The sequence below is a fragment of the Dermochelys coriacea genome, chromosome 4 (genome assembly GCF_009764565.3).
Source record: "Dermochelys coriacea isolate rDerCor1 chromosome 4, rDerCor1.pri.v4, whole genome shotgun sequence".
Taxonomy (NCBI): domain Eukaryota; kingdom Metazoa; phylum Chordata; order Testudines; family Dermochelyidae; genus Dermochelys; species Dermochelys coriacea.
In genome coordinates, this window is record NC_050071.1 from 144,109,144 (window position 1) to 144,127,555 (window position 18,412).

Below are 18,412 nucleotides of genomic sequence, written 5' to 3' on the forward strand. Positions count from 1 at the left end.
TCCAGATTAGAGAGATTATCTAGCTGTGCATCTCTCTCACATCCCTTTGGATGGGCTGGAGGGAAGGCATCTTACTCTAGGATCTGCATGGAAGGTGAGAAGTTGGCCAACACCATGAGCGATTTTCACCTACCCTGTCCTCTGCAGGGTCACCGTAATCAATCGCCAGATGGCCCAGCGTAGTGACCACTGCCCTGCACAGCCATGCCCAGGGCAGAGGCTCCCCCGGCCTGGCTGAGCAAGTCTCAGGCTGAGCAGGGTTGAAATGCAGCGCAAGGGAACCTCAGATGGTTCCTTTCCCCTGGAAAAGAGGTGGCCGGGAGAGGGTGTTGCGAGAGGGACAGCAAGTAGCAGAACAAACAGCAGGCTAGTAACTATCAGCCCCATCATCTCCAGGGGGCAGGGAACCCCCAGAGCTCCCTGCAGCTCATTCGGACCCAAAGCTGCATTGGCCACATCCACAAGCCCCCACGAGGTGTCGGGCACTAGACCCACCCAGCCACGGCGAGTCAGGACACATGAACACCGACTCAGCACTTCCCTAGTGACACAGCCCCTTCGATTCCACACATCCCACTAGAAGGCGACAGTTTCCAAGGAGAGCAGCAAGGTGGGATCCAGCTACGATCCCCTCGGCCTGCAGAATGCCATCTTGGCAGAGCACCAACAGAGGGGCTGCCATGGAGCAAAGGTAGGACCCTGCCCCCCACTGCTCCCCCCCATTTAAACTTCCTTCTCCCAGCAGAGCAGGATGGCAGTGCTGGGACATCCATACTTACAAGCGGTGCAAGGTGCAGGTTTGTCCTTTGGGGTCTCAACATTCAGTGGCCACACCAGCCTAAGAGGGTCTCCTCTAACCCGCCCACCCCGCAAAGCCTCAAGTGCCCTGGTGCTAACAGGAGCTGCTGCAGACTGAGCAGCCCGCCCAAGGAGGAGGGCAGGGTCTCAGGCATCCCAACCCCGTAGCCACAGCAAGGAGGGAGAGCCCACAGCACTGGCCCCAGGATCCCCTGCTTGGCCACTGTTCAGCAGCTTACGGAGAGAGGAACCAGAGCCAGCTGCACTGGCAGATTTTCAGTGCAGGAGGGAAGAGCTCACGTGTTCCTAGTTAAAATCCCTTTGGGGGGAAACAAGCAGCCCCCAGCAGTCAACAGAGCGTCCAAGTTCACTCCCAGACTGAGAGGATAGGGAGAGGAGAGAAACGCGCTGGGCACTTTAAAACAAAAACAAGCAAGGAGACACACAGACAGCCTCTTCTGTCTTTTGAGTCCTGAGCCCCAGTGCCCCGGGGCACATAGCACCAGCTTCCTTCCCAGGAGATTTCTCCGGCACGAACAAAATCAGACTGACTGAATTGCAAGGACCGGACTAAGCACTGAGCAGGACACAGGAAAAGCCATTTAACAGACAGCTGGGATCATGGACCAAAATATATCAGCCTGCAGCCAAACCCCACCGGCAATGAGAAACAGCAGCCTGTCTCTCCCACATCACACACCCCTCACCTATTGACCCGCCCCTCTCCCTGATTGAGGGAGGCATTACCAGTACCCTGGCAAGCCCCTGGATTGCATCTGGCTAAGTACCGCAGCAAGACTCATCCCCACTGCAGACTCAAAGCGCAGGCAGTCACTCAAGTTGCAGCAAAGACACAAAATGTCATCGGATTCCCCCTCCCTATCCTGGCTTCACTTGCAAGAGCTCCCAATCGAAGCTACAGATGTCCAGGTGGGCGCACAAACAAAGTTACAGCGCATTGATCAAAGCGACTTGTCTCACGACAACGGCTTGAAGAAATGGCTCTAGATCAGACTTGGTAGTTAATTGTGAAGGGTTGGGAGAAGCGCCAGCACCCGCCTCCCCAAAATATAGGATTAAAACATGTCCAAGTTCTAAAATCTAAAGCGGAAGGGACGTTCAACTTTCAAAATCAGAGACAAGATTTGACATCTAGGGCTAAACAATTTTGAATTTCAAATTTACCACCCTGTCTTAGCCTGGTTTCTGCAAGTAGCATAGAAAAACAATTCAACTTGCAAGAGACCAGGAGCTAGGTCCCTGCTTACGCAGATCAGAGAGCCCCCGCAGAATGGTAACTTACCCTTATTAGCTGCAGCCATCTATCCCACAAGTGTGTTAAACTTCAAACGAATGGGCAGAAGGCCATCCTCTACACAGCGATCTCTTCGAACACGAGCTGGGGAAGGGAAGGGACAGAATTAGACGGGTCCACAGGTTAGCAGAGGGAAGAATCAACCCTATCACCCAATCACTGGCTGCAGGAAGGTCTTGCACTGAAGCACTGCATCCGATCAGCGCCCGAAAAGACTTCTTCTCTGGGTCCTAGCGTCTGACAGGGGTACAAGTACTCCTTTTCTTTTTTGCGGATACAAACATGGCTTCGACTCTGAAACCTGACAAGGGTAAGACACAGAAAGCCAAGCTAATGCTGCTGTGAGACAAGTGGAAGCAAGAGCAGAACATCCCCTGTAAAAACCAATCTTCCAGCTGGGACTTGGATCCTGGAACATACAACTGAACACAGTCCTGCATCTGCAGTCACGCAGAGGCTCTGTCTATTCGCAGTACTGCCGAGGCAGGACAACCCAAGGGTTTAAAGCAGGCTAAGCAATGCTCAGCGGGGAAGTGGATGGTGAGAGCGCTTTCTTGCAGCGTATATGAATTAAAAGATCCTCTTGCTTCCTGGAAACAAAGGAGCACTCAAATTAGTACCTTGGAACCTACTTCAGCCCTCAAGCTGTCGTCTTCAGCCACTTGGGTGAGCAAACAGGGCTCAGTCCCCAGACCTGCCAAAGACTCCCCAGGTGACCCCGAGGGAGTCACTTAACCTCTGGGCCTCGGATCCCCATAACACACTTCCCTTCTCCCGCCCTGTATCTCGTCTATTGAGATTCTGGGGGCAGGAGCTGCCTCTTACACTGCCTCCCTCAGGCACCCTGCACAACCCGACCCTGATCGTAGCTGAGCCCCCCAGTTGTTACCGCAATACAAACAATAAACATGCCATGCAATATAAAGGTAGAAGCGTTTCATAAGGACACCAATCTCCTTCCAAAAGGAAGGACAGCAGCCTGGTTTAGTGGAGCAGGCAACTGGGAGACAGAAGACCTATTCCCAGCAACTAGCTTGCCGTGTGGCACTGAGCAAAAAGTGTCTGTGCCTCAGTTTCCCCATCTGTACAGTGGAGAGGGCCCGTACAACCTTGACTTTTAAAGCACTGAGTCGTACAGCTAAAATGATGCTATGTAAATATTCTTCTATTCTAAAAGCAGGAGAGTGTGATTATCCAGAGACAGGTTTCAAACAGCAGGGGTGTATCCCAAGAATTCGAGCACGGATACATCTCCCAGAAATGGTGTAAAACACAGCCTTTACCGAACACTTGGGTTTTTAACCCCCCAAAAATATCCTTAATGTATTCCCCTCACCCAGCCAGAACCAGTTAGAGTTTCATTCACACTTTTTTTTTTTTAACATTACATTTCTCCAGTCTCGACACAGAACAGTTTGTACCAGACACCAGAGCACACTTCTACTGAAAATTGTTTGCAGACACGTCAGAGATAAAAACAGGGCTTTGCCTCAGTTCTAGTCAAACCGCCCATCTCCCCCACTCTCTCCTCATTGATGCTGCAGCACCCTTCATGCTCTCATTTGCCCTAGTGAGGAGGGCTTTAAACTAGGTTCACCGGGGGAAGGAGACCAAAGCCCTGAGGTAAGTGGGAAAGCGGGATACCGGGAGGAAGCACAGGCAGGAATGTCTGTGAGGGGAGGGCTCCTGCCTCATACTGGGAATGAGGGGCGATCAACAGGTTATCTCAAGTGCTTATATACAAATGCACAAAGCCTTGGAAACAAGCAGGGAGAACTGGAGGTCCTGGTGATGTCAAGGAATTATGACGTGATTGGAATAACAGAGACTTGGTGGGATAACTCACATGACTGGAGTACAGTCATGGATGGTTATAAACTGTTCAGGAAGGACAGGCAGGGCAGAAAAGGTGGGGGAGTAGCACTGTATGTAAGGGAGCAGTATGACTGCTCAGAGCTCCGGTACGAAACTGTGGAAAAACCTGAGTGTCTCTGGATTAAGTTTAGAAGTGTGTGCAACAAGAGTGATGTCATGGGGGGAGTCTGCTATAGACCACCGGACCAGGGGGATGAGGTGGATGAGGCTTTCTTCCGGCAACTCACGGAAGCTACTAGATCGCATGCCCTGATTCTCATGGGTGACTTTAATTTCCTGATATCTGCTGGGAGAGCAATACAGCGGTGCATAGACAATCCAGGAAGTTTTTGGAAAGCGTAGGGGACAATTTCCTGGTGCAAGTGCTAGGGGAGCCAACTAGGGGGAGCGCTTTTCTTGACCTGCTGCTCACAAACCGGGTAGAATTAGTGGGGGAAGCAAAAGTGGATGGGAATCTGGGAGGCAGTGACCATGAGTTGGTTGAGTTCAGGATCCTGACGCAGGGAAGAAAGGTAAGCAGCAGGATACGGACCCTGGACTTCAGGAAAGCAGACTTTGACTCCCTCAGGGAACAGATGGCCAGGATCCCCTGGGGGACTAACATGAAAGGGAAGGGAGTCCAGGAGAGCTGGCTGTATTTCAAGGAATCCCTGTTGAGGTTACAGGGACAAACCATCCCGATGAGTCGAAAGAATAGTAAATATGGCAGGCGACCAGCTTGGCTTAATGGTGAAATCCTAGCGGATCTTAAACATAAAAAGAAGCTTACAAGAAGTGGAAGGTTGGACATATGACCAGGGAAGAGTATAAAAATATTGCTCGGGCATGTAGGAAAGATATCAGGAGGGCCAAATCGCACCTGGAGCTGCAGCTAGCAAGAGATGTCAAGAGTAACAAGAAGGGTTTCTTCAGGTATGTTGGCAACAAGAAGAAAGCCAAGGAAAGTGTGGGCCCCTTACTGAATGAGGGAGGCAAGCTAGTGACAGAGGATGTGGAAAAAGCTAATGTACTCAATTTTTTTGCTTCTGTTTTCACTAACAAGGTCAGCTCCCAGACTGCTGTGCTGGGCATCACAAAATGGGGAAGAGATGGCCAGCCCTCTGTAGAGATAGAGGTGGTTAGGGACTATTTAGAAAAGCTGGACGTGCACAAGTCCATGGGGCCGGACGAATTGCATCCGAGAGTGCTGAGGGAATTGGCGGCTGTGATTGCAGAGCCCTTGGCCATTATCTTTGAAAACTCGTGGCGAACGGGGGAAGTCCCGGATGACTGGAAAAAGGCTAATGTAGTGCCCATCTTTAAAAAAGGGAAGAAGGAGGATCCTGGGAACTACAGGCCGGTCAGCCTCCCTCAGTCCCTGGAAAAATCATGGAGCAGGTCCTCAAAGAATCAATCCTGAAGCACTTAGAGGAGAGGAAAGTGATCAGGAACAGTCAGCATGGATTCACCAAGGGAAGGTCATGCCTGACTAATCTAATCGCCTTGTATGAGATTACTGGTTCTGTGGATGAAGGGAAAGCAGTGGATGTATTGTTTCTTGACTTTAGCAAAGCTTTTGACACGGTCTCCCACAGCATTCTTGTCAGCAAGTTAAGGAAGTATGGGCTGGATGAATGCACTATAAGGTGGGTAGAAAGCTGGCTAGATTGTCGGCTCAACGGGTAGTGATCAATGGCTCCATGTCTAGTTGGCAGCCGGTGTCAAGTGGAGTGCCCCAGGGGTCGGTCCTGGGGCCCGTTTTGTTCAATATCTTCATAAATGATCTGGAGGATGGTGTGGATTGCACTCTCAGCAAATTTGCGGATGATACTAAACTGGGAGGAGTGGTAGATACGCTGGAGGGGAGGGATAGGATACAGAAGGACCTAGACAAATTGGAGGATTGGGCCAAAAGAAATCTAATGAGGTTCAATAAGGATAAGTGCAGGGTCCTGCACTTAGGATGGAAGAATCCAATGCACCGCTACAGACTAGGGACCGAATGGCTCGGCAGCAGTTCTGCGGAAAAGGACCTAGGGGTGACAGTGGACGAGAAGCTGGATATGAGTCAGCAGTGTGCCCTTGTTGCCAAGAAGGCCAATGGCATTTTGGGATGTATAAGTAGGGGCATAGCGAGCAGATCGAGGGACGTGATCGTTCCCCTCTATTCGACACTGGTGAGGCCTCATCTGGAGTACTGTGTCCAGTTTTGGGCCCCACACTACAAGAAGGATGTGGATAAATTGGAAAGAGTACAGCGAAGGGCAACAAAAATGATTAGGGGTCTAGAGCACATGACTTATGAGGAGAGGCTGAGGGAGCTGGGATTGTTTAGTCTGCAGAAGAGAAGAATGAGGGGGGATTTGATAGCTGCTTTCAACTACCTGAAAGGGGGTTTCAAAGAGGATGGCTCTAGACTGTTCTCAATGGTAGCAGATGACAGAACGAGGAGTAATGGTCTCAAGTTGCAATGGGGGAGGTTTAGATTGGATATTAGGAAAAACTTTTTCACTAAGAGGGTGGTGAAACACTGGAATGCGTTACCTAGGGAGGTGGTAGAATCTCCTTCCTTAGAGGTTTTTAAGGTCAGGCTTGACAAAGCCCTGGCTAGGATGATTTAACTGGGACTTGGTCCTGCTTTGAGCAGGGGGTTGGACTAGATGACCTTCTGGGGTCCCTTCCAACCCTGATATTCTATGATTCTATGATTCTATGATTTGGGATAAAGCACCTGGCCCTGCCTGCATCATGAAACGTGGTTCAATGCCACCTCAAGGTGGAGAAGCTGTCCCGGTGCCCTCCGGCCTCAAAATGCAGAATAGGCCCCATCACAGAAACAAAGACACCAGAGTGCATCCATATGATCTGCCAGATGAAGGACAAGAGGAACCTAGACTCCTAGTGGTGTCCAGAGCGCCAGATGGGAAGCTGAGGCGTTTACAGAGCTGCTGCCCAGCACACTACTGAGGCCCCCAGATTCCTAGTCCTCAAGCCATCAAATAGACAATCTCAGTGATGCAGTGGTACCTGGCCTCACGGCCTACACGGAAACCAGGAGATTCTCCCAGGCGGCCTCTGGACCTACACATGCACCTGGACACATCCCAGATTCTATCTTCAGCCTAAGCCTGAATATTGGAGATGCCACCAACATACCACTCTCCTGGTCCGACCAACGCCTCACCCAGGCAGAGGTCAGAGGGGTAGCGAGCAACCCTAGATGACCCGCCCCCAAAGACCGCTGACCTTCCCTAGGGCTTTCAACTCATCCAAGAACAAGCCACCCAGATGCACTAACTCACGGGTGTCTTGGCCGGGTAAGAGTACAATCTCCTGACTAAAAGAAAAGGAGTACCCGTGGCACCTTAGAGACTAACAAATTTATTAGAGCATAAGCTTTCGTGAGCTACAGCTCACTTCATCGGATGCATTTGGTGGAAAAAGCAGAGGAGAGATTTATATACACACACAGAGAGAACATGAAACAATGGGTTTATCATACACACTGTAAGGAGAGTGATCACTTAAGATAAGCCATCACCAGCAGCGGGGGGGGGGAAAGGAGGACAACCTTTCATGGTGACAAGCAAGGTAGGCTAATTCCAGCAGTTAACAAGAATATCAGAGGAACAGTGGGGGGGGGGGGGAGGGAGAAATACCATGGGGAAATAGTTTTACTTTGTGTAATGACTCATCCATTCCCAGTCTCTATTCAAGCCTAAATTAATTGTATCCAGTTTGCAAATTAATTCCAATTCAGCAGTCTCTCGTTGGAGTCTGTTTTTGAAGCTTTTTTGTTGAAGTATAGCCACTCTTAGGTCTGTGATCGAGTGACCAGAGAGATTGAAGTGTTCTCCAACTGGTTTTTGAATGTTATAATTCTTGACGTCTGATTTGTGTCCATTCATTCTTTTACGTAGAGACTGTCCAGTTTGGCCAATGTACATGGCAGAGGGGGATTGCTGGCACATGATGGCATATATCACATTGGTAGATGCGCAGGTGAACGAGCCTCTGTGTGTGGCTGATGTGATTAGGCCCTATGATGGTATCCCCTGAATAGATATGTGGACAGAGTTGGCAACGGGCTTTGTTGCAAGGATAGGTTCCTGGGTTAGTGGTTCTGTTGTGTGTGTGTGGTTGCTGGTGAGTATTTGCTTCAGATTGGGGGGCTGTCTGTAAGCAAGGACTGGTCTGTCTCCCAAGATCTGTGAGAGTGATGGCTCGTCCTTCAGGATAGGTTGTAGATCCTTGATGATGCGTTGGAGAGGTTTTAGTTGGGGGCTGAAGGTGATGGCTAGTGGCGTTCTGTTGTTTTCTTTGTTGGGCCTGTCCTGTAGTAGGTGACTTCTGGGTACTCTTCTGGCTCTGTCAATCTGTTTCTTCACTTCAGCAGGTGGGTATTGTAGTTGCAAGGTAGGCTAATTCCAGCAGTTAACAAGAATATCAGAGGAACAGGGGGGGGGGGAGGGAGAAATACCTGGGGAAATAGTTTTACTTTGTGTAATGACTCATCCATTCCCAGTCTCTTCAAGCCTAAGTTAATTGTATCCAGTTTGCAAATTAATTCCAATTCAGCAGTCTCTCGTTGGAGTCTGTTTTTGAAGCTTTTTTGTTGAAGTATAGCCACTCTTAGGTCTGTGATCGAGTGACCAGAGAGATTGAAGTGTTCTCCAACTGGTTTTTGAATGTTATAATTCTTGACGTCTGAAGATCCTTGATGATGCATTGGAGAGGTTTTAGTTGGGGGCTGAAGGTGATGGCTAGTGGCGTTCTGTTGTTTTCTTTGTTGGGCCTGTCCTGTAGTAGGTGACTTCTGGGTACTTCTGGCTCTGTCAATCTGTTTCTTCACTTCAGCAGGTGGGTATTGTAGTTGTAGGAATGCATGATAGAGATCTTGTAGGTGTTTGTCTCTGTCTGAGGGGTTGGAGCAAATGCGGTTATATCGTAGCGCTTGGCTGTAGACAATGGATCGAGTGGTATGATCTGGGTGAAAGCTAGAGGCATGTAGGTAGGAATAGCGGTCAGTGTTTCCGATATAGGGTGGTGTTTATGTGACCATCGTTATTAGCACCGTAGTGTCCAGGAAGTGGATCTCTTGTGTGGACTGGTCCAGGCTGAGGTTGTGGGGATGGAAATTGTTGAAATCATGGTGGAATTCCTCAAGAGACACACCACACAACAGAACCACTAACCCAGGAACCTATCCTTGCAACAAAGCCCGTTGCCAACTCTGTCCACATATCTATTCAGGGGATACCATCATAGGGCCTAATCACATCAGCCACACTATCAGAGGCTCGTTCACTGCACATCTACCAATGTATATATGCCATCATGTGCCAGCAATGCCCTCTGCCATGTACATTGGCCAAACTGGACAGTCTCTACGTAAAAGAATGAATGGACACAAATCAGACGTCAAGAATTATAACATTCAAAAACCAGCTGGAGAACACTTCAATCTCTCTGGTCACTCGATCACAGACCTAAGAGTGGCTATCCTTCAACAAAAAAGCTTCAAAAACAGACTCCAATGAGAGACTGCTGAATTGGAATTAATTTGCAAACTGGATACAATTAACTTAGGCTTGAATAGAGACTGGGAATGGATGAGTCATTACACAAAGTAAAACTATTTCCCCATGTTTCAGAGTAGCAGCCGTGTTAGTCTGTATTCGCAAAAAGAAAAGGAGTACTTGTGGCACCTTAGAGACTAACAAATTTATTAGAGCATAAGCTTTCGTGAGCTACAGCTCACTTCATCGGATGCATTTGAAGTGAGCTGTAGCTCACGAAAGCTTATGCTCTAATAAATTGTTAGTCTCTAAGGTGCCACAAGTACTCCTTTTCTATTTCCCCATGGTATTTCTCCCTCCCACCCCCTCCCCCACTGTTCCTCTGATATTCTTGTTAACTGCTGGAATTAGCCTACCTTGCTTATCACCATGAAAGGTTTTCCTCCTTTCCCCCCCTGCTGCTGGTGATGGCTTATCTTAAGTGATCACTCCTTACAGTGTGTATGATAAACCCATTGTTTCATGTTCTCTGTGTGTGTGTATATAAATTCTCCTCTGCTTTTTCCACCAAATGCATCCGATGAAGTGAGCTGTAGCTCACGAAAGCTTATGCTCTAATAAATTTGTTAGTCTCTAAGGTGCACGGGTACTCCTTTTCTTTTTGCGAATACAGACTAACACGGCTGCTACTCAAACCAATTTCCTGACTGACGTCCCCCACTACCAACACCGTGGCCCCAAGCCATCCACTCCTCCCACCATCACACCGACCAAGACTATCGCCTTGGTCGACAAATGAGCTATGGCCAATGAAGCACACAGGGAGACCATTAGACGCCAGTGATGTTAAAAACAAAACCAGCCACCTGGATCCCTTCGCCAGTAGCACAACCACTGCTTCTAGGACAATGCCACTGCTGTAAAGAAAGCAAAACAAGCCTTTCACTCCACCACAATCTCCATGGCACCAGCCAGCTGCACAGCGAACTGACCGATCAACCCTGACAGCAGACGCAAGGGCCAAGGGCTGTCAGCATACATTACTGATAAGGTCCCTTTTTCAAACAAGAAACGGCAAAAGTTATGTCTATACAATCTCACTGGAGCGTTGACCTGCAAAACCTTCATAACTGGTGATGACGCAGGAGAAGAAAAATACCCAGCTTGATCCTCTGATCCCAGAGGGAGTAGGGAGGGCTAGCCAATAGAAAAAATTTACTTGCAAACTCAGACCTCCTTACATGGCAACTGTGACTCAGACAGCAAATGTTTCTGAAGACTGGCACACTGCTAATACAGTGCCTACTTTTAAAGAGAACCTTGGATTTCCTTGGGCAATTAGGAAAAAAAAATCCTGACCATTATACATTAGCAGAGTATAAATCAAATGGCTAGTCCACAACTAGAATAGCGCATTCAGTTCCGATTGTCCTGTCTCAAAAGAATAGAGCAGAAATAAAGGGTCAAAGACGAGCAACAGAACAATGAAGCTTAGAAATACTTCCACATGGAGAGGGATTGCAAAGATTGAAGTTCTTTATTGTAGGGAGGAGACAAAGAGAGGGCCGTAATAGAGGGACCCACCAGGTTTCTTACACTAAGCAACCTTTGTCAAAGCACCTTTTCTCCTCCATGCACATGTTCCCTGGATATGCTCACAAATCATCTGACTACTCCAATGCTGTGTGCTCCTGAGAGCCTCCAAAGCCAGCACCACTACAGAAGAAGGAACTAGATTTTATTCTTTCCCATGCCGCTACACAATTGTTCACTAATCTCCAGTTACAGGGACAATCCATTACGTCTTTGCGAGCCTACTGAAGGGTGGCTCTGCAGAACCTTTAGTACTGCTCATGGTGCTCTAGAACAGAGGTCTTCAATCTGTGGGGCATGCCCCTCTAAGGGGGCAGAGTAACATTTAGGGGGCACAGCTGGGGCCCAGAGCAGTCCCCAGGGGTCCCAGCCGCCGGTGCCACGCCCAGGGGTCCGCTCCTGCCTCCACTCGCAGCTGTGGCCCCAGCCTCAGCCCTTAACCCTGCCCACATCCCCCCTACCAGGGCTGTGGCCTCACTAGCTCCATGGAGGGGGGGGACACATGGACATGGTAAGGGGGGCATGAGCTAGCTCATGGAGGGGGGGGACACATGGACATGGGTAAGGGGGGGCATGAGATAAAAAGTTTCCGGACCACTGCTCTAGAAGGAAGAAACCCAGCTTGATTCTCTTATCCCAGCCCAAGTTCGCAGGGCTGGCAGTTAGAAAAAAAAAAATTATATATAGTTGTAAACTGAGCATTCTTATATAGAAATTGAGACTCAAGACACAGAGCCCCATGATGCAGTTTATTGAGTCACTGTTCAGACTAAAGCACACTTTGCTGTGCAAGTTTGCTGCAATCAGATTTTAACTGGGACAGTTTTAAACCACCAAAAATTTAGAGCTTGCAAGCTCTTCAGATTCCAGTTCCAACTTTCTCAAAGTCATCCAGCTTCAAATCTCAGGAAAGGTGAATTATTCTCCAGATGCAATACAACCTGGCCTAGATCGATGATAAAAGAGAGTGACATCACCTCCGTGTTATCCACATAGTGCAAGGGAAAGAATGAAGATCTCGTCCTGCCCCTTATAAAACCATTTTCCAATAGCCTCATAGAGCCATCAAAACACACAGACTCTGTCTGCTAAAGAAACTCAAACCTGTAAAGAAACAGAGCTCAGTTCTTGGAGGTAAGTAACAAAGCTTAGCTGGGTTTTAAATGAAATACAGATTTACACGCTGAATGCCCCATGCCAGTAAACTGGTTTAGGGCTGGGACAAATATTCAGCACAGAAATAAAGTTTTAATTAGCTTTCCTAAAAATTCTCAATAGCCTGCACCAGGGTCTGCTAGCAATGCACCAATGCATCAGTCTGGACCAGGGGTTCTCAATCTTTGTTTCTTGCTGAGACCCCCCCTCAATGTGCTATAAAAATACCAGGGTCTGGCAGAGGGGGGAGAAACATGGGGCTTCGGGCCGGGGGGGACCCTTGGGCATAGGCATAGTTTTACTTCTATTTGGAGGTGGACAAGAGCTGGCGGGGCTCGAGTTAGCTCCACACAGCGGGGTCCAGGGAGGGAGCACCCCCTCCACCCCCTAACTCACTCAGGCCACCCAGCCTGTCTGGGCTGTGAGGGACGCAACCAAAAAATATAACTCAGTTCAAAACGTTCAAAAACTGCTCAGGTTGTGGGCAGGGGGTAGCTAGGGGCTGTGCATGGGCAGGGGGGTAGCTAGGGGCTGTGTGTAGGCAGGGGGTAGCCAGGGTGCAGGCAGGGGGGTAGCTAGGGGCTGTGTGCGGTCCGCAGGGTAGCTAGGGGCTGCGTGCAGGCAGGGGGGTAGCTAGGGGCTGCGTGCAGGCAGGGGGGTAGCTAGGGGCTGCGTGCAGGCAGGGGGGTAGCTAGGGGCTGCGTGCAGGCAGGGGGGTAGCTAGGGGCTGTGTGAAGTGAAGGGGGTAGCTCAGGGTGCAGAGAGGGGGTAGCTAGGGGCTGTGTACGGATGGGGGGGCTCCGAGTGCTGCTCCCAGCTTCAGGGGATGGGGGGGGACGACACTGGAGCTCCTGGCTTCAGTGCCACCCACACTCCTGACTGGGGAGAAGGAGGTTCGCCAACATTGGCCCACACCACTCCTGGCTGCGGGGTGAGGTTGGGGAGCCGCTGGGATCAGCCCTATGCCACTCCCGGTGGCAGGGGCGGGGGCATTTAGCCCTCCTTTGAAAGTGAGTGAAGGTGGGGGAAAGCGAGTGACAGAGGGAGGGGGGGATGGAGTGGGAGTGGGGCCTCAGAAGGGGCAGGACAGGAGTGTTCGTTTTTGTGCGATTAGAAAGTTAGCAACCCTATCAGGGGAGTAGGTTGGAGGGGTTGCAGAGAGTGAGCTACAGAGCTGGACCCAGCACCATGCTCCAGGGATTCTGACCTGGAGCACAGCGGGCAGTGCTGCTCATGATGCCAGGCAGACAGCCAGGCTGAATTTGAATGCGCGGTTGTGACACGTCCATGGGCCCTGTCCCAATGCCCAGAGCGGAGAGCCAGTACCAGCCTGGTGGGACAGGAGGCACAGAAACCACTGCTGCAGGGCAAATTACTCACTTTACATGCCTCTTATTCCACATTTGTAAAAAACACGGGGCTGGTGTATTAGCAGAGATGAAACAGATGGGCCAAAGGTGGTAACCCAGTCACTGCCGGGCATTACATAGTGTTGATCACGATCCAGGGCTTGGCCCACACAGCCCTCAGCCTGCTTGTTACCATTACCAACCCGTTTAACCTTTTTATTCAAGGTACAGAAGAGAAGGAAAAGCAGGGAAAGCTGCTGAAATGAAAAGTATTGAGTCAGGCTTACGTCATAACACCCTCCCTTGTTCCATTAGCCGGAGAGAGTTTCAGAAGGAAAAGCCCCTTGCCTGACGGTCTCGGAGGTAGAACCAAAAGGTGGCAATAACTGTTCGGGGTGGGAGGGGGGACGAGAGAAGTGAGTCGAGATGAGCTGGAGCCGTTGCTGCTCTTCAAGTCAGATCCCATCTCAGCCCGGGCAGGGTCTGGGATTCCGCTGGAGCCGCCAGCCGTGGCGATGTCGTCTGGGTGCCTGCTTCTGCCCTGCTTATCTGGCAGGACGAGGCTGATGAAGACCTGGGAGCCCAGGTGTAGGGAGCAGCTAATTGGTGAAGCTCGCTCTAGTACCCTCCATCTGTTCTATTCCTATTCCGCTCCCCCCCCCAAGTCTTTCTTAAGGACCCAAAAAGGGAGTGGTGAGTGGAATAGCCCATCCCCCTCATTATTTGGTCAGCCAGTTAGGCCAAATATCAGACCCACCAATTCTGGCTCATTCATTTCTAGTTCCACATCTTCTCTTTGTTGAAATAATGCGCAGCAAATAGTCCTTGAATCAAATCAGTCGGCCCTTCTGTCAAGACTAATTCAGCCTCTCTCTCCTTTTCATCTTCCTCCCATCCACATTTACTAGAGGCTGTTGAGACGTCTTATGAACTTTCAAATTCTTCCTACAGCTGAGCTCACAAAGCAAACCCATGGCAACATGTTCCTAAAGCACACAGGATGAGCCGAGCCACGCATGTTCTCAGCGAGGAGCCTGTTCCCACCCCACCCCCAAACTACAGCACATTCTCTTTAATCCTCCGAGCTAACAGGCTCTGTTTTAACACCACTTGGGAGATCAGTTTACAATTATACCCAATTATGCAGGAGATAATGGGAGTCTGAAAGGTGACCTGAAAAAACAGAGTGCCAAATCCCACTGATGTTACCAAGAAATGGAAGAACGGCCAGCCTGGGTCAGCCCGACGGTCCACCTAGCCCAGTATCCTGCCCTCCGACAAGGCGTCGGACACGGAACCTTCCCCGGGAACATCAGCAAGTCACAGGTGACCAAGCGGGACACAGAAGCCAGGAGTCCGGAATGATAGTTCAGCTCTGTAGCTGCTCATCACAGCCCCAACCTAAAACCTCACAGCTCCCATTAAAAATATCATCATCTAGTGGGGGCAGCTGCAGCTCACTGGTTAGCATACTGGACTAAGAGTCAGGACTCCTGGGTCCTAGTCTGACTGAGTCACTGGTAAACTCACAATTGCTTTGTGATTCAAGGTCCATGTTACTGAGAGCTGTGCAAAGGCAAGGGGTGGTCATTGCACTGCGGCCTCAAAATGCCACCCCCGACACAGGCACTTTCACACCCTGCACGGTGAATTCCACCTCCTAGCATTCAGTCCCTTGGGGCAGGCCGGGCAGGAGCTTAAGGCTCCAGCCCAGGGGTGGCCAATCTGAGCCTGAGACGGAGCCAGAATTAACCAAGTACATTGCCAAAGAGCCACAATAATATATCAGCAGCCCCCCCATCAGCACCCCTACACTGCTCCCAGGGCCTCCCACCTACCCGCAGCTCCACCAATCAGCACCTCTCTCCCTCCCCGCACTCCTGATCAGCTGTTTCCAGGTGTGCAGGAGGCTTGGGGGGAAGGAGTGAGGACACAGCAGGCTCAGGGAAGGGCGCGGGAAGGGGTGGAGCGGGGGCAGGGCCTGTGGCAGAGCCAGGGGTTGAGCAGTGAGCACCCCCCCCACACACACACACTGGAAAGTCGGTGTCTATACAAGGAGCCACATATTAATTTCTGAAGAGCCGCATGTGGCTCCGGAGCAACAGGCCAGCCACCCCTGCTCCAGCCCATCACGCAGAGACTGATGGGCGAGAAGCACTGTAGGAAAGTTGCAGCCCCACCCTGCTGGAGCAGGAACAGGCCAATATTTCAGTGGCCATCTGTCAGCTCCTGCCACATCGGTGCATTTCAGTGGGGTGGGGTTTCAGCATTTATCTTCATAAATGATCTGGAGGATGGTGTGGATTGCACTCTCAGCAAATTTGCGGATGATACTAAACTGGGAGGAGTGGTAGATACGCTGGAGGGGAGGGATAGGATACAGAAGGACCTAGACAAATTGGAGGATTGGGCCAAAAGAAATCTAATGAGGTTCAATAAGGATAAATGCAGGGTCCTGCACTTAGGATGGAAGAATCCAATGCACCGCTACAGACTAGGGACCGAATGGCTCGGCAGCAGTTCTGCGGAAAAGGACCTAGGGGTGACAGTGGACGAGAAGCTGGATATGAGTCAGCAGTGTGCCCTTGTTGCCAAGAAGGCCAATGGCATTTGGGTTGTATAAGTAGGGCATAGCGAGCAGATCGAGGGACGTGATCGTTCCCCTCTATTCGACACTGGTGAGGCCTCATCTGGAGTACTGTGTCCAGTTTTGGGCCCCACACTACAGGAAGGATGTGGATAAATTGGAAAGAGTACAACGAAGGGCAACAAAAATGATAGGGGTCTAGAGCACATGACTTATGAGGAGAGGCTGAGGGAGCTGGGATTGTTTAGTCTGCAGAAGAGAAGAATGAGGGGGGATTTGATAGCTGCTTTCAACTACCTGAAAGGGGGTTTCAAAGAGGATGGCTCTAGACTGTTCTCAATGGTAGCAGATGACAGAACGAGGAGTAATGGTCTCAAGTTGCAATGGGGGAGGTTTAGATTGGATATTAGGAAAAAAAATTTTCACTAAGAGGGTGGTGAAACACTGGAATGCGTTACCTAGGGAGGTGGTAGAATCTCCTTCCTTAGAGGTTTTTAAGGTCAGGCTTGACAAAGCCCTAGCTGGGATGATTTAACTGGGACTTGGTCTGCTTTGAGCAGGGGGTTGGACTAGATGACCTTCTGGGGTCCCTTCCAACCCTGATATTCTATGATTCTATGATTCTATGATTCATTTCTACTCTAATAAAACTATGAAAGTCACACAGTTGCATTGTGCCTCTGTTATAGGGGAGGCAGTGGGCACTAGTGGATAAGGCACTGGACTGAGGGTCAGGAGAAAGAGTTCTGTTCCTTGCTCCTTAGGGCAGGAATGTCTTAGGTGTATGTACAGTGTCTAGCACAATGCAGGCCTGACCCTGGCTTGGGCCTCTAGGCCCAACCATAAACATGTTGTAGGAGGGAAACCTGAACCAAACCCATCCAAAAGCGACAGCGTCCGTGGTAGCTGCCACAGCGGCAGGCTCAGAGGGCTTTTCAAGCCTCAGTTGTTTCCTTCCAATTACACTGAAAGGCCCATCAGTAAAACCCAAGGGACCGGGCATTATGAAATAAAGCAGCTGAGCTCCAGAGGTCAACAGCGGGAGAGTGAGAAGCAATAGTGACACTGGCTAAGTCAGGATATTGAGAGTCATTTATCATGGCAGACATCTTCCTAAAACCAAACCGATCAAGTCGTCTTTTTTTTTTTTTTTTTAAGGCTCATAAAAAAGGAGCTTCCCCCCAACAAGGTTACTGAGAAAGAGATGCCACATTGTAGGGAAAGTGTCACAGAAGAGCCATTATTGTCTGCTTCCCATCATTCCCTCCCCGCTCTGCTGGAAGATGCAGGTGCACTAACAACACTAGATCATGGGAGGTGGGGGAGGAACAAGGAGGGATACTGGAATGAATTTCAAGACAAGCGTCATGGCAGCAAGATGGAGCAATTTGTAAAGGGAAGTGGTGGAATCTCCACCACCCGTGTCATTTAAAATCCAACAAAGGATGGATGCTTGCGCAGGCTTAAACCCAGTGGCTTCAGAGGTATGAAACCAGCTACAGGATAAACAAAATCAGGATAGGTTAAAAAAAAGGATGATTTTAAATAATAAATCTTTCTTCTTAAAATAAGCCTGTTTAAAATGAAATCTGAATTTAAAACAAAATATGTTAATGCCTAAAATTATAATCTCTTAAAACATTTAAATAAAAAATAAATATGCTGAATCCATGAGCCTCTATCAAAATCTGAGTTAATGGCTGCTTTTCTATATAAAGAAAAACACGGGAAAAACATCTAACTTTTGAGGTCAAGTTTTATAAATACGGCACAATAGGTCATGCAATACATTAAGGGCTTGATCCTGCAGGGGACCTAGAGGCTGTGCTACTGGGTGCAGGGGACTGGCAAAGTCATCACAGTTGTTTAGACCACACCTCTGACTCCAGGAGACACCCATCATACATCTCACCTGCATCATCCATTGAGCCCATGAGCATGGTCTCATGGCTCCTGTTTTATAGCTTCTCCTCACCTGAGCTCTGATTGGCTCAATTCTCAAGTTATGAATATTCATAGAATCATAGGACTAGAAGAGACCTCAAGAGGTCTCTTTGTCCAGTCCCCTGCACTCATGGCAGGACTAAGTATTACCTTCTAGACCATCCCTGACAGGTGTTTGTTTAACCTGCTCTTAAACATCTCCAGTGATGGAGATTCTACAACCTGCTTAGGCAATTTATTTCAGTGCTTCACCACCCTGACAGTTAGGAAGTTTTTTCCTAACATCCAACCTCCCTTG

The 18,412-nt window shown here is 49.5% G+C and overlaps 1 protein-coding gene across 5 annotated transcripts in view; it reads right to left on the minus strand.

Annotated features, from left to right (window-relative positions):
• C4H20orf27 (chromosome 4 C20orf27 homolog) overlaps positions 1-18,412 on the minus strand; it is a 172,707-nt gene that overhangs the window by 127,618 nt on the left and 26,677 nt on the right. For 2 of the 5 annotated variants that reach the window (XM_038399985.2, XM_043512871.1), the window contains exon 2: positions 2,102-2,197. In XM_038399985.2, coding sequence (XP_038255913.1) covers positions 2,102-2,120 — 19 coding nt within the window. In that variant the 5' untranslated portion in view covers positions 2,121-2,197. Of the gene's footprint in view, positions 1-2,101; positions 2,584-18,412 lie in introns of those variants that run through there. The other 3 variants (XR_006280666.1, XM_043512869.1, XM_043512870.1) reach the window with 3 other exon arrangements.